Source organism: Pogonomyrmex barbatus, unplaced genomic scaffold (genome assembly GCF_055798465.1).
Source record: "Pogonomyrmex barbatus isolate J1 unplaced genomic scaffold, ASM5579846v1 scaffold2, whole genome shotgun sequence".
NCBI classification, from domain to species: Eukaryota; Metazoa; Arthropoda; class Insecta; order Hymenoptera; family Formicidae; genus Pogonomyrmex; species Pogonomyrmex barbatus.
The window spans coordinates 12,171,434-12,186,911 of record NW_028297116.1 but is presented as its reverse complement, the minus strand read 5'-3'; the positions used below and the strand labels follow the sequence as shown (position 1 = coordinate 12,186,911).

The 15,478-nt window shown below is 22.6% G+C and overlaps 1 protein-coding gene and 1 pseudogene across 2 annotated transcripts in view; both read left to right on the top strand.

Moving 5' to 3' along the window:
* LOC105428467 (kynurenine/alpha-aminoadipate aminotransferase, mitochondrial-like) overlaps nucleotides 1-1,904 on the top strand; it is a 12,943-nt pseudogene extending 11,039 nt beyond the window's left edge. Inside the window, exons 6-8 of the transcript XR_016138981.1 lie at nucleotides 610-736; nucleotides 1,202-1,410; nucleotides 1,746-1,904. The product of XR_016138981.1 is annotated as a kynurenine/alpha-aminoadipate aminotransferase, mitochondrial-like (transcript). The remainder of the gene's footprint in view (nucleotides 1-609; nucleotides 737-1,201; nucleotides 1,411-1,745) is intronic.
* A 5,239-nt stretch (nucleotides 1,905-7,143) lies between these two features.
* Nucleotides 7,144-14,533, top strand: LOC105422611 (kynurenine/alpha-aminoadipate aminotransferase, mitochondrial). The gene is made up of 8 exons (XM_089076740.1): nucleotides 7,144-7,430; nucleotides 9,350-9,515; nucleotides 9,881-10,067; nucleotides 10,391-10,507; nucleotides 10,957-11,280; nucleotides 12,806-12,932; nucleotides 13,413-13,621; nucleotides 13,940-14,533. Exons 1-8 carry the CDS (start codon nucleotides 7,364-7,366, stop codon nucleotides 14,003-14,005), a joined length of 1,263 nt encoding a protein of 420 aa, XP_088932866.1. The 5' UTR covers nucleotides 7,144-7,363; the 3' UTR covers nucleotides 14,006-14,533.
* Nucleotides 14,534-15,478: the final 945 nt, after the last annotated feature.

Genomic DNA, 15,478 nt, shown 5'->3' with positions numbered 1-15,478 from the left:
AATTACAACTTGAATTTTACGTCGTCGATGGATTGTTTTTTAAACCCAGAAATCTACAATACTGTGCAATGTCATTATATACATACATATATTATTATACTTTTACAAAAATTCTTAAAATATTATTGGTCTACCTAATCGATATAATAATTAATATTTTTTTTAATTTATTTAAAGCTATTTAAATTTTAAAAAATTTCTCAAAAATAGTGGTTTTTCCTAAATTTTTACTATATCATACTCTCTTAGTATTATTTATTTAATTGCAAATAATGCTAATAGTAATTTCTTTTACGTAATGCGTAGATAACAAAATAATAAATAGCTAAATAAATACAAAATAGCTAAATAAGTTGTTTTATCTATCTTATCTTATTTTTTCAAACATTTTTTTACACTTATCTCAAATTTTCATAGTTTTAAATTCTTATTATCTATCGTATTTCAGCAACTGAATTTCCCAATAATATATAATGTGATGATTAAAATATTTATTAGTAAATACAATAATTAATCATTATTTTATTATTAACGTAGATGCAAATTTACGAATAAAATGATTTTGTTAAATATACGTTAAAAAGTTATCTACAATATAATCTCTTTTAGATGTTTCTTTATAAACTATTCGAAAATTGGAAACCGCAACAATTTGAGCAGCATTTCAAAGATATTCAAAAGTTTTACCGGGAGCGACGTGACATGATGCTGGCCATGGTTGAGAAACATTTAAAAGGTATGCTACAAATTAATTTTATAATTTTTACATTTTCAGAGATTTAAAAACATTTTGTAAAAATATTTATTAAGTAAAAGTATAAATTAATTCCAAAATACATAATTTTATTTAACATCAATCTTGGCGATAAAAAACAATATTTCTTTTTATTATTTATCGTAACATTAATTGTACATTTCAATTATTAAGATAGTTCTTACGAACACTCGACTCTATTCTTCAAACTAAAATTTTATTTAAAAAAGGTCAACCTAAAAAGGAATATAATTTTGTAATCTAATTTGTTTTTTAAAGTTTTGTTCAAAATTCTGTATTTTAATTTATTTAAAGCATGAAAAGAATCAATTTTAAACTTAATAAATAAATCTATGAAAAAATTGTTTTCAAATACTCTGCATATTTTAATTTTTATTTATCTAAATTCTGAAAACAATTTAGTAATTCTTATACAAAATCTGTTAGGTTTGGCAGAATGGTATTCACCGCAAGGTGGATTTTTTCTTTGGATTAAAGTAACAGCCGTGGATAACATATATGATTTAGTAATTAACAAATGCGTGCCTCAAGGTGTTTGTGTTGTTCCTGAAAACGCTTTCAATTACGATCCTTCAAAACATGATTGTCACGTGAAGCTTAGCTATAGTTACGCTTCATTAGAAGAAATAGACAAGGTAAATTTAAAACTAGTAATTTTTATTTTAATTATTTATATACATAATTATTTATATACATATCGCAAAAAAGTGATACATCAACACAAAATTTAAAAATTTTAATTAAAAATCTATATGAAATAATTATATAAATTATATTTTTATATAGTATTTCAAAATTGTAACAGAAATTGTAACAGAACATCAAAAAACAAAAATTAAATATTTTAATAACTGACATTTCTTTCTTTGTTTCTTATTTTAATAATATAAAAATATTTCAACTATACGTGTGTTGCATACATTTTAAACTAAAAGTATGTTTAAAAAAAATTAATTTTATTTTATTGCAGGGACTGTCTCTACTGGGCAAAATAATACGTGAAGAAATGACAAAAAAAAATAATATTAAAACGTAAGAATTATTATCATGAGTAATATATAGAGTGTTTCAAAAATGGAGATTAATTCGTTCGAGAGGTGATTGAAAATCCAAAAATAAAATAAAAGAATTTGATACAAATATATATGGGTATATATATATATATATATATATATATATATATATATATATATATTACTCGATAATAATTCTTACGTTTTAATATTATTTTATATATATATATATATATATATATATATATATATATATTATATATAAAATTATTTATATATAAAATATAAAATTAAAACATAATATAATATATATATATATATATATATATTATATTACGTTTTAATTTTATATTTTATATATATATATTATTTATATATTATTATTATATATTTATTATATTATTATTATATATATTATATATTTATATATTATTATTATATATTTATATATTATTTATATATATATTTAATATTATTATATATCCTGGATAATTTTAAAGCATGTAACTTGTATTTGATTTTAATTATGTCATAAAATTCATAACTATAAAACTCATAAATCTCTTCTTTGAACTTTGACAAAATTTAAAAAAAAAGAAATTTGAAATTTTAACATAAAAATGACAACAAATGGCAACAATTTGAAAACAATATATTTCTGGACCTATGTTCAACTTTCTTTCTTGTTTTTGGGTTTCCATTCGTCTCTCGAGTGATTTAAGTTTGACTTACAGAATGTATATATATATAAACGGATTTTCATCTCATATATATTATTTCTGAAATTTTTTATCAAATAGTGTTATTATAAATACATTATTATAAATACATTATATTATTATAAATACAGTTTTATTATATATACATTTGTGAGAAAGGAATAATAATATATTAATTTTATTATATTTATCTTACTATTCTTATTTTATATTATTCTGATATTAGATATTTGAAAATAAATTAAAGAAAATGTCTATTAAAAGAATACTATACTCTAATACTCTTATATCTAATATAAATCTAATATTTGCGTTGGAGAAATTAAAGAAAACTAATAAATATAAAACTATCTACATTAAATATCTTACATCTATATTTCTTTATATTTTGCACATCTATATCATTTATCATTTTATTAAAAATTAATAAATAAAAATGATTTATACATATACAGAGTGTCTCAAAAAAATGATCAAGCCATCATAGCAGATGGAGCAAACTAAGTCAAAAAGTCGTGTACTATTTTGCGATTTCCGCAATAATTAACGCAATAATTAAATAGTTATTAATTTATGAAAATAGTCAAAATCCAAGCGCGCGGTGAGATAGGACTGCCCAGTGAGACACGTGGAGTTGTTGATTACAAGCGGTTATAATTACAAACGGTATTGATGATTACGCTTTCTTCTACGTGTGTTATGTGTGAAACATTCGCATGTTTTCCGTTTCAGCTTTTTTATTTTTAGTCAAAAACAGATTAAAAATAATTTTATGAAAGAATGTCAACAAAAAACAAACAAAAAAAACAAAAAAATATAATGACAGAAAAAAACATTAATGTACGAAAGTATCTTTATCGATACAATCTTAAAAGGATTGTAGTTATATTATTTTTATATAATTATAATATAAATATTATATAATTTTTCATATAATTTTTCTACTCTTTGACACTGAGATATTTTTAACAATAAGGTATTGTTACTAGACGCGCCTAGACTCATTGAACATCGATAATGATAATTGTGCAATTTCTCTTAATTTACAATAGTCATTTTAAAATATCACATTTTCTTTTGGTTGATTGATTTATTAAAAATACTTGTTATTAAAACCAACTAAAAAAATTATTTCTTGAAAATATTAAAAACATCATTTATTTTAAATTTATTATGAATTAAAAGTGATTTCAAAGGTGCTATAATCATTTTAGTCAACAATCACTTCTGTTTAATAATATAGAATCTTCATCTTTCTCTTCCTTCTTTCGTCAGTCCCGCTTATAATAAATTATATTTGTTTTGCCAAAATAAATATTCACGTAAGGAAAATTTCTCTGACTTATTACTTTTATTTAACTGGTATATACCCTCAGAACAATTAGTTTAATGAGTATTGAATTAATATCAATTTTATCGCCGACATTTTATCTTTAGAAATTTATAAAAAAAAATATTTGGATTATTCTCCTACCTCTCCGAAGCAATAAACATGTAAAAACATAAATTAAACATGTAAAAACATGTAAAAACATGTAAAAACATAAATATTTATAAATATTGCGTTTTCAATAATATCAGATGATTTTGTAATAAATATAATTATGATATAATTCCTCCGTATATATACAGGATGAATCATTACATAAATACACAGGGTTATTATGATACAGATTCCTTGATACAAAACAATTTTCTTAATTAATTTAAAGCATCTAGGGAAAAAGTTAATATAAATAAATTTATACTGTAAATAAATCATCCTGTATATAATTACAGATAATACAAAACTTTAGCAATTCTTTCAGTTTTCTGTATAAAAGATATTATATTCCTTGCTAATTCTACTATTTCTGTTTCCTATAACTATTTACTTTTTTTATATGTATGTGTAATTTTATTCAGATAATTATGTTTAAACCTAATCAGATACATGTTATTTTGTAAGATTAATAATTCACTTGTCATAAGACTTACCTAATTCTTGATTTCTGTACCGAAAAATACTACTTGCTGAAAAAAACATTCATATATCTTTACAACTCATGTCTGATTATGTTTGAGCGCTCACTATTACCATCGTACAAAAGATGCACAAAAGGAAGATGCGTGATGCATCTTGTGTGACGCTAATCAAACATTTGAGATACCAAAAGATTATATTGTATCTATACAAAAAATTTCAATGTGTTTAATTTATTAAACTTTTATTTATTAAACTAAATCTAAAAAAAATTAAATTAAGAAAAGCGAACACGACGCATTACGTTCACCGCTTTTTAACGCCGTCAGCTTTATAATTAGTGGAATGCAAATGTGCGGCTTCGAGATGTGCACCGTTATCCGAAGCGAAATTTTAGTTAAATCATTAAATAAATTCAATTCTAAATTAGTGATTTAAATAAATTTTTAAATCACTTAATTAGAATTCAAGAAGAGCTCCTCAGAAACTACAACTTTGAAATTTGGTAATGTGAGAGTCCGTGCGAATGTGTCAGTTAACGATGAGAGAATGCGTGTTACACAAACGGACGCCCATTAATTGCGTTATCGTTAAAACGAAAGAACAAAAACTGGCTCGATAATTAGCTCGCAATAATCTAAACGCAAGCGCAGTTTAAGTGTTCCGTTTTGTAAATAGCTCCACGGTGAACTGTGTTAATTACGAGAACGAGACTTGGACTTGACGGGAATGCGAAAAAACGCAAGATAAATGATAACGGAAACCAATGTACAGCAAGAACGGCCTCAAAAAACGGCACAGAGATATTCTATCAACCGACACGACGGAATGACAGTGTCGAATTGCATCCGATGATGCAATTTGACACGAGTGATAAATTTGAAAACAGACGTCAACGCTGAAATATTTATCAGTTGCAATACTATGCAATGTTTTATGATCATTTATTATCTTTGAAAATGTATGTACCAGCATCGATTATGTGACAAATATTTCGTATAATATTTAATTTATGACAATTTTTACTACACAAGATTAAATTAAAAGGAATAATATTAAATAAGAAACATATATATATATATATATATATATATATATATATAAAATTAAAATATAACATTAAAACATAGAAATTATTGTATGATTTTATTGTTTAAATTTATTTCTTAAAACAGTAATAATATCAAAGTTACATTAGTTTACATTAAAGTTTAAATTAAATGTTTATGTTATTAGTAGTTTAAATTAAATGAAGATTAAAAATAATAAATTATATGTATTTATATTTATATAAATTTTAACTATACAATTAAATTTAATTCTTTCATATACGTTATCGCATATACTCTGATATTACAAATTTATTACAAATATGATATAATATTCAATTAAAAAACATTAAGTAATTATATATATTTTATTTATTAATTATTATTTAAATAAAGTACAATTAATTAAATATATAATACACTGTAATTTATAATTAACAAAATATATTTTTCCAAAAAGTGAATTTTAAAGATATGATAAAATATTGATGTGGAAATAATAAAATTAATTAAAAAAAATTATATTTATAATAAAATTGGAATCATACATGACTAATACGATGTCAAATTTCAAATAATTTATTTAACATTTAAATTGAAAAATAACTTTATTTCTCGCGATATATAAAAAATATTGAAATTTAACTATCGAAGTATGTTTTTTTCATACAACTTTGTGTAAGATTACGTAGGAAATCGTTATTCTATCAATGTGAATTTTAATTTCCTACATTCTTATTTCTTTTGATTGTTCTTTAACTTGACTATTAACATCGCTCAAAATTGATTACAGAGAAGCTTAAAGTTAGCATGATAAGATAAACTTATATCTGACAAACAACATGCAACGAGCCTCGTCTGTCGGTCGCCAGAATGAAACCCGAAAGTCAAATATTCTGTTCGACGTCGATGGCTCTTTTTTTACTCGGAATCGATCGAAAATCCAACCGCGCCGATCAGCGCCGCGCGCGTATGATCGAACGATCGATATCGAACAGAGCGCTTATCGGGCAACATAATACAATAAGTTATTCAAAATGTTATCCGAAACGTTAAAGGGAAAAAAACGTAGCAAAGGCGATGGAAACAGTGACATACACGTTTACAGATACACGTGATTATCCACAAGTATACATACATACACATACACATACAAGATGTTAATAAATTGGAATAAATGTTACGATTATATTTCAAAATTTCTATTTTCTCTTTTCAATATCAATATCTTTATCACGATAAGACTTTATAAAGACGAGATAATCATCTCATTAAATATAATCATCTCATTAAATTCAATTTCCCAATAATAAATATATTTATAATTATTATATTCATTGCTATTTTCGTAATTATTATTATTATTTTGCTTTCATATTTTATAAAATATTCACGTCTAAAAGAAATATATTTAATCTAATTCCACAAAAAATGTTCATGTATTTATTTATATCTATTCATCATAATCATTTTAAAATATCAAATGTTGAAACATATTATTATATATTATTATTATTTATTATTATTTATTTATTTGATAAATAAATGCATGATGTTGAATGATATTAAAACAACAAAAAAACTCTTATCAAAGGCTGATATGATAGCTCTTCTTATATCTGCGGCAGAATTTTCTTTAAAAGGACAGTAGAGGCGCTTCTAAAGTTTCAATATCATTGAGGCCTTCTAAACAAATTAAGATCTAAGACTTGATTCTACAATCCATTACTGCTCGCATAATAAGTTTGAAATCACAGTGCATGATAACACTAGTACAGTAGAAGCTCTCAGCAAGGAGAAAGCAGAATTATATAATAGTTTAATATTTCGTACGACACATCATCATGGATTTTACTAAATTCTTTGCTAAAATCACTAATAGACGAAGAGGAAACATAATTAGAGATTTGGGTAAGTAATTATTGCGCTTAAATTTGTGCCAATTTTTGTTTGTTAAATTTTTTCTTCTTCTAAAACTTCACAAACAAGCACGGGAGCATTTTCTTTTGAATTTTGGATATCTGTCAAATAATTGAAAGCAAAAGATATTTTTTTATCATTATATTAAGAATTTAAATCTTTCAAAGCTAGTTCAAATGTCCAATTTTAATAAACAGTTGATAAAATCAATTTTTGGCATAGAAATGTATGGAAAAATGTTTCATACTAAAATTTTATATTTAATATAAACATTTAATATACTTTAAATTACGTTTATAATTACGTTTAGATATTTCGCAAATATTTCATCATTTTATTTTTGCAAAAGTGAAAATATTCAACAAAAATATTCGAATCATCATAATTTAAATATATATGCTATAATATTTCTAATGCACAATCATTTGGATATATATAAAGAAACATTTACATAGATATAAAAAATAATTCTGCTTTTATACTTATATATATATATATATATATATAAAATAAGTAAAGATAAGAAATGTGCAACTTAAAATTATTTTAGTATTTTTCTCCCTTTAGCAATATTTGTACATTACAAATAATTTTTTCTCAATTTTAATTTGTGATTTCATTTGATATCAAAGCAAATATATATGATTGCGAAATACATTAAATTAATACATTTAAACGTCAATTTAATTTGACATTTGAATTATAGTAATTTTCTATTAATGATTTCTTTATCGTATCAAAAAAGATAGAGAATTTATGATATAAAATTTTGGATAGGAAATCAATCTAATCAATTTCAAAACAATAATGGAACAGAAATAGATAAATCAAGATATAATTGAATAATATATAATAATATATAATAAATATATATGCTTTTATCGATATTGTAATAAAACAGAATGTTTTAATTTTACTAAATCCTCTTCAATACAAGATAATATAAATGAATAAAACATATATTAAGGATTATATTGAAGGTTGAAGTAAAATAAAAACAAAATATATAATAAATATATCTAATAATATATTCTTTTGGCAAGTTTAAGATAAGAAAAAGAAAATAAGTAAATGTCATATAAAAAAAATTTGTCGTTTCTATACAAGAATCTATTAGATCTTGCATAACAAAATTAAGACAGTTAACGGAAATGATTTACATTTATTAGATCTTAATATCTAATTTATATCTTGATTTATATTGTAATATATGTATATATGTGTATGACATTGAATTGTTTAACGTGTTGTTCTAAACACATTATTGCGACAAATCACATGTGATCAAAAAGATAAGATATCATTCCGGTGAGTTGGAAATCCAGGTTCGATTCCTGGCTGAGATGACATTTTTCGCAAAAATAATAATTGCAAATTTTTACGACTGGTTCGTAGTTGGGTCCCGCTGTGACACACACCATTCCTTCTTATTTGGAATACGATGTACTAGTTTCTAGTTTGTTATTTTCGTTGGATTCAATTGTACAATACAAATTATTCTTATAAATTAGATCTTATATTTTAGAAAATCCTATACTTATGAAAATCATACTATAAATCATCATGTTATAATCGGAATTCGATAAAAGTATCTTGTTTCAAATCAAATTGGCTAGAGTAGATTTTAAAATATTTATATATATATATATATATATATATATATATATATATATATTATTATTTAAATCTTGAATAAAAAATATATAACAGATAGAAATTATAATATTAACAACTTATTTAACTGTTTAATAAGAATTGTTTTTTAAATTTTTGATACGAAATTAATATGTTCATAAATATTTCTATTAATAATTTATGTTTTTATTATAAAATTTATTGTTTTTTTTATTATATAATCTCTCTGTTTACCAAGTAATTATGTATTGCAATTGTCTCAAATTTTTAATTAGTTGAACTCTACACGAAGCAATCAAATTGTATAAATCTGGCTGGTGGTATGCCAAATGCCGTCACGTTTCCCTTCAATGATATTTCTATGACAATTAAATATGACATCCCAATAAAACTTAATGAACATGAAATATCCACAGCCTTACAATATGCACCTGCACAAGGGTGAGTAATATTAATAAATAAATATATATATATATATATATATATAAAATATATATATAATTATATATATAATATAATATAAAATATATATAATATATATAATATATATAATATATATAATATAAAATTAAAAATTAATTATTAATTATGATTTTATTATTTTAATCTAATAAATTTATTTTTGAGTTAATATAATATTTTTTTCGTATCTTAATTCAATAATATAATTATAAATCTCGTATTATTTGTAATATAATGCAAGCATTTTCATTCTTTAATTAATAAAAATATAAACACTTTCATAAATTAATTCATCTTCACATATTATTTTAATATATTTGGATTGTATATTTATTTCGCCAAAGTTATGGGCCATTATTAAAAAAATGGAGGGAATTCCTGAAAACATGGCATACACCAAGACATAATGATTGGGATATTGCATTTACGAATGGTTCTATGGATGGTTGCAGTAAAATCTTTGAAATGATGATCGATGAGAATGATCCAGTTATGCTTCAAGTGCCAACATATACGGGAATAATCGGAGCGGTTTGTTATTTTAAAAAAATAGAAGAGTAATAAACGCATAATAAAAAAATTCTAAAAATATAAATCTTATATAAGTTAGAAAGCACAAGGATTAATTTAATAAATATAAAATTTATTTTAATATATTTAATATATTTTACATTAAATATTGAAATAAATTAATTAATTTGCAACTATATTTAATATAATATCGCGATTTTATATGGCATGTACATTTGATGTATTTAAGGGAAAAAATAAAATGCGTTTTGTTTTATATAAAAAAGATGTCAATAAATTTTCTAAAAATAATTTTTGAAAAATGTTCTCTTTTTTATTCGTAGTTGGCACCGTTATTACCAGATTTAATAGAGATTCATCAAGATGATGATGGATTAATTCCCGAAGAAATTAGCAAAGAATGTGAACGAAGACTTAAGGATAATAAACCAATGCCAAAAGTAAGTCAGAAAATTACAGTACATTATTGTACCAAATGCTCTCCTGTTGTGCAAGAAATAACGAGGAAGCAATTATTTATTTTCATTTTTTAATTTTTAATCAAAATTTTTTATTTTTAATTCAAATATTTTTAACAATATAAACTCGGCAGTTTAAGTTAAAAATTCAAAAAAGTTAAAAAACAAAAATAGCTTAAACATATAAAAAACTTACATAAACATGCAAATATTACTTTTTTACAATCTAGAAAAATAAGATCCATAATCAATTATCCCTTTAAGATCTTTGAAGTTTTAAAGTTAATTTATTTATTTAATTGACGCTTTCATTTTATATTTATTTTTAATTATATATGATTTTTATTTTATTTATCTTTTTTAATGACAGTCATTTTAAAACTGTTTTTTTTTTTTATCAGAAAGATATGCAAAGTTTTTGAATTTTTCAGTTACTTTACATTAATCCGACAGGATCAAATCCTACAGGCGCCGTCTTGTCGGAAATCCGACGAAGGAAAGTGTACGAATTGGCGCAGAAATACAACTTCCTGATTGTTGAAGATGATCCTTATTGCTTCATTCATTTTCTGGATAAACAGCCTACATCATTTTTCTCTCTCGATACTGATGGTCGTGTGATTAGACTAGATTCATTTACTAAGATTATGAGTGCTGGAATTCGCATCGGTGTGATGACAGCTCACAAAGATATTATAGACAAGTTGCTGCTTCACATAGGAAACTCTACTCTTCAGGCGTCATCCTTATCTCAAGTAAAAATTAGCTTTCTTTTAAAAAGATATGTTACAATAATATTTTCAAATACCGGTCCTTTTACATTTTTGGAAAAATTAATATCTTAGAAGCTTCTAAAAGATTTTAATGAAATTCAAAGTATTTCTCGAATTGTGTAAGTTATAGTGAAAGCGTGGCCAATCGCTTTAAAATAACCTTTAGTTTTATGTGTTTAGGTTACAAAAATTCCTTCGACTATGTTGTCTATCGTGTTTATTTCATTGCTCAGAAAGAACACTTTTGCTGGCAAATCTAAAAATTTGACCAGATACAGATCTGAAAATAATTTTGTTGGCCCATCAAAATTATTTTGTAGACCACTTAAATATAATGATTAATACTGCAAAAATGTTTAATCTTCTAACAATCAATTTGAACATCGTATATAATAATTTTGAATGCCCAACAAAATTATTTTCAGATCTGTATCTAGCCAAATTTTTAGATTTGCCAGCAAAAGTGTTCTTTCTGTGTGATAGGTTCACTATGATAAACTAATTAATTCAATTGATAAATAATTAATATTAAAATTAATATTAAATAATTAATATTAAAATTAATATTAAAATAAGTTTGTCTTCCTCACTTCGCTTTTTCACAAATCATTTTTTTTCAATTGACGAAGTTTATAACTAAAATAATTTTTATGATTAATTGACTTCAAGATTTAACAATAATTTTATAAAGTGTTTTATAATAGTTTTAGTTAATGGTAGAGTTTTTTTTAATTCTTAGTTTCTGAGAACAAAATGTTTTGAAAATGTCAAAGTCTAATAAAATTTTGAAACCGCCATCTTATGAAAAAGAATTATTTTAAAAAATTCCTACGCTTAATTAAAACTACTAATTTATATAGTTTCGGAATTTTAAAAAATTTTTATTTTTAATAATTACAACTTGAATTTTTTACATCGCCGATGAATTATGTTTTTTAAACCCAGGAATCTACAATACTGTACAATGTTATTATATACATGCATATATTATTATACTTTTACAAAAATTCTTAAAATACTTTTAGTCTTCCTAATCGATAATTAATATTTTTTTTTAAACTTATTTAAAGCTATTTAAATTTTAAAAAATCCTCCAAAAGTGGTGGTTTTTCCTTTCCTTTCAAATCTTTACTATATCATATCCTCTTAGTATTATTTATTTAATTGCAAATAATCCTAATAGTAATTTCTTTTACGTAATGCGTAAATAGCAAAATAATTATAAATATAGTTAAATAAGTTACGTTATCTAACTTATCTTATTTTTTCAAACATTCTTTTACCTTATCTTAAATTTCTATAGTTTTAAATTCTTATTTTCTGTTGTATTTAAGCAACTGAATTTCTCAACAATAGATAATAATTACAATATTTATTAATGAATAATAATTAATCATTATTACAGTAATTAATCATTATTTTGTTATTAACGTAGATACAAATTTATGAATAAAATGATTTTGTTAAATATACGCTAAAAAGTTACCTACAATATAATCTCTTTTAGATGTTTCTTTATAAACTGTTCGAAAATTGGAAACCGCAACAATTTGAGCAGCATTTCAAAGATATTCAAAAGTTTTACTGGGAGCGACGTGACATGATGCTGGCCATGGTTGAGAAACATTTAAAAGGTATGCTACAAATTAATTTTATAATTTTTACATTTTCAGAGATTTAAAAACATTTTGTAAAAATATTTATTAAGTAAAAGTATAAATTAATTCCAAAATACATAATTTTATTTAACTTTAATCATCTTGGTGATAAAAAACAATATTTCTTTTTATTATTTATCGTTACATTAATTGTACATTTCAATTACTAAGATAGTTCTTATGAACACTCTGAATATTCTTCAAACAAAATTTTATTTAAAGAAGATTAACCTAAAAACAAGGAATATAATTTTGTAATCTAATTTGTAATCTAATTTGTTTTTTAAAGCTTTGTTCGAAGTTTGTATTTTAATTTATTTAAAGTATCAAAAGAATCAATTTTATACTTACTAAATAAATCTATGAAAAAATTGTTTTCAAATACTTTGCATATTTTAATTTCTATTTACCTAAATTCTGAAAGCAATTTAGTAATTCTTATACAAAATCTGTTAGGTTTGGCAGAATGGTATCCACCGCAAGGTGGATTTTTTCTTTGGATTAAAATAACAGCCGTGGATAACATATATGATTTAGTAATCAACAAATGCGTGCCTCAAGGTGTCTGTATTGTTCCTGGAAATGCTTTTAATTATGATCCTTCAAAACACGATTGTCACGTGAGGCTTAGCTATAGTTACGCTTCATTAGAAGAAATAGACAAGGTAGATTTAAATTTTTATTTTAAATATTTATATACATATCACAAAAAAGTGATACATCAACACAAATTTAAAAATTTTAGTTACAACTCTATATAAAATAATTATATAAATTATATTTTTATATAATATTTTAAAATTGTAAAAGAACATCAATATAAAGACAAAAACGTAAATATTTTAATAACTGACATTTCTTTCTTTCTTATTTTAATAATATAAAAATATATCAACTATATGTGCGTTATCAACTATATATGTGTGTGCATACATTTTTAATTAAAAGTATGTTTAAAAGAAATTAATTGTATTTTATTGCAGGGATTATCTATACTGGCCAAAATAATACGTGAAGAAATACCAAAAAAAAATAATATTAAAACATAAGAATTATTATCATGAGTAATGTACAGAGTGGAGATCAATCGTTCGGAAGGTGATTGAGAATCCAAAAATAAAAGAAAAGAATTTGATATAAATATATATGGATATATATATATATATATATATATATATATATATATCCTGGATAATCTTAAAGCATGTTAAAGCAAACTTTTATTTGACTTTAATTATGTAATAAAACTCATAACTATAAAACTCATTAACCATCTCTTCTTTGAACTTTGACAAAATTCAAAAGCAAACCAATTTGAAATTTTAACATAAAAATTACAACAAATGGCAACAATTTGAAAACAATATATTTCTGGACATATGTTCAACTTTTTTTCTTGTTTTTGGGTTTTCATTCATCTCTCGAGATTAAGTTTGATTTACAGAATATATATATATATACGGATTTACATCTTATATATATTATTTCTGAAATTATTATTTTTTATCAAATAATTTTATTATAAAATACATTTTGTGAGAAAGGAATAATAATATATTAATTTTATTATAATTGAACTTATTATTCTTATTTTATATTATCTTAATATTAGGTATCCAAAAATAAATTAAAGAAAATATGTATTAAAAAAATACCCAATACTCTTAAAATAAATCTAATATTTGCGTTGGAGAAATTAAAGGAAATTAAAACTAAATATAAAACTATCCACATTAAATATCTCACAAATACTTATATTTCTTTATATTTTGCATATTTATATTGCTTATCATTTTATTAAAAATTAATAAATAAAAATTATTTATACATATTTATATATATACTTCATATCGAACCATCTACAACGAAGACGAGTATGAAGCGATCGATAAATTACTAACGAATGTCTTCAAGTATAATTTAGTATTTAAATAACCTTAAGTAGATTTAGTTATTTAATTATTTTATATTCTTTGCTTATCTATTGACCAAATATTATTAAAAATTAACAATAGTTTGCGTAATTTAAAAATTATTAATCCATAATAAAAAATAATATGTTAAACTCATATGATAAATACTCATATGATAAAATGTAATTTCACATAAAAGTGTATAATATTATTTTGTAGATTTGTATATATTTTTATAACATAATGAAATAGCAAATTATAAGACAGTTATGAACTAACATTCAAATATTTTTTGTCGAAGAAGTAAAACATAGTCGGTAATATCAGCATTCTTCTCCCAGATATCTTTACTCAGAGCTGGAGGTCTCTAACCCCGAGAACATAATATCGATTTGTAAACCTATTTATATTTAAAAATATATTCTTCTTGATATATCTATCGATTCTTTAACTTTAATAATTAATTATTCTACAGACATGTTTTTTTCTTTTTATGAAAGTATTTTCTTCTTTTATCGATTTTTTCCATTTACATTTTTTTAAGAATAAACTCAAACTTTTATCACTCAAACTATCTTTTAAATAATTAAATGATTCATTTAGCAGTTC

Bases quoted from the DNA above. Each gene is read 5' to 3' on its own strand.
- LOC105422611 (XM_089076740.1), top strand. From the start codon at position 7,364: ATGGATTTTACTAAATTCTTTGCTAAAATCACTAATAGACGAAGAGGA. The intron at 10,508-10,956 runs GTAAGTCAGAAA...TGAATTTTTCAG, and splicing joins ATAATAAACCAATGCCAAAA to TTACTTTACATTAATCCGAC. The intron at 12,933-13,412 runs GTATGCTACAAA...AAAATCTGTTAG, and splicing joins GGTTGAGAAACATTTAAAAG to GTTTGGCAGAATGGTATCCA.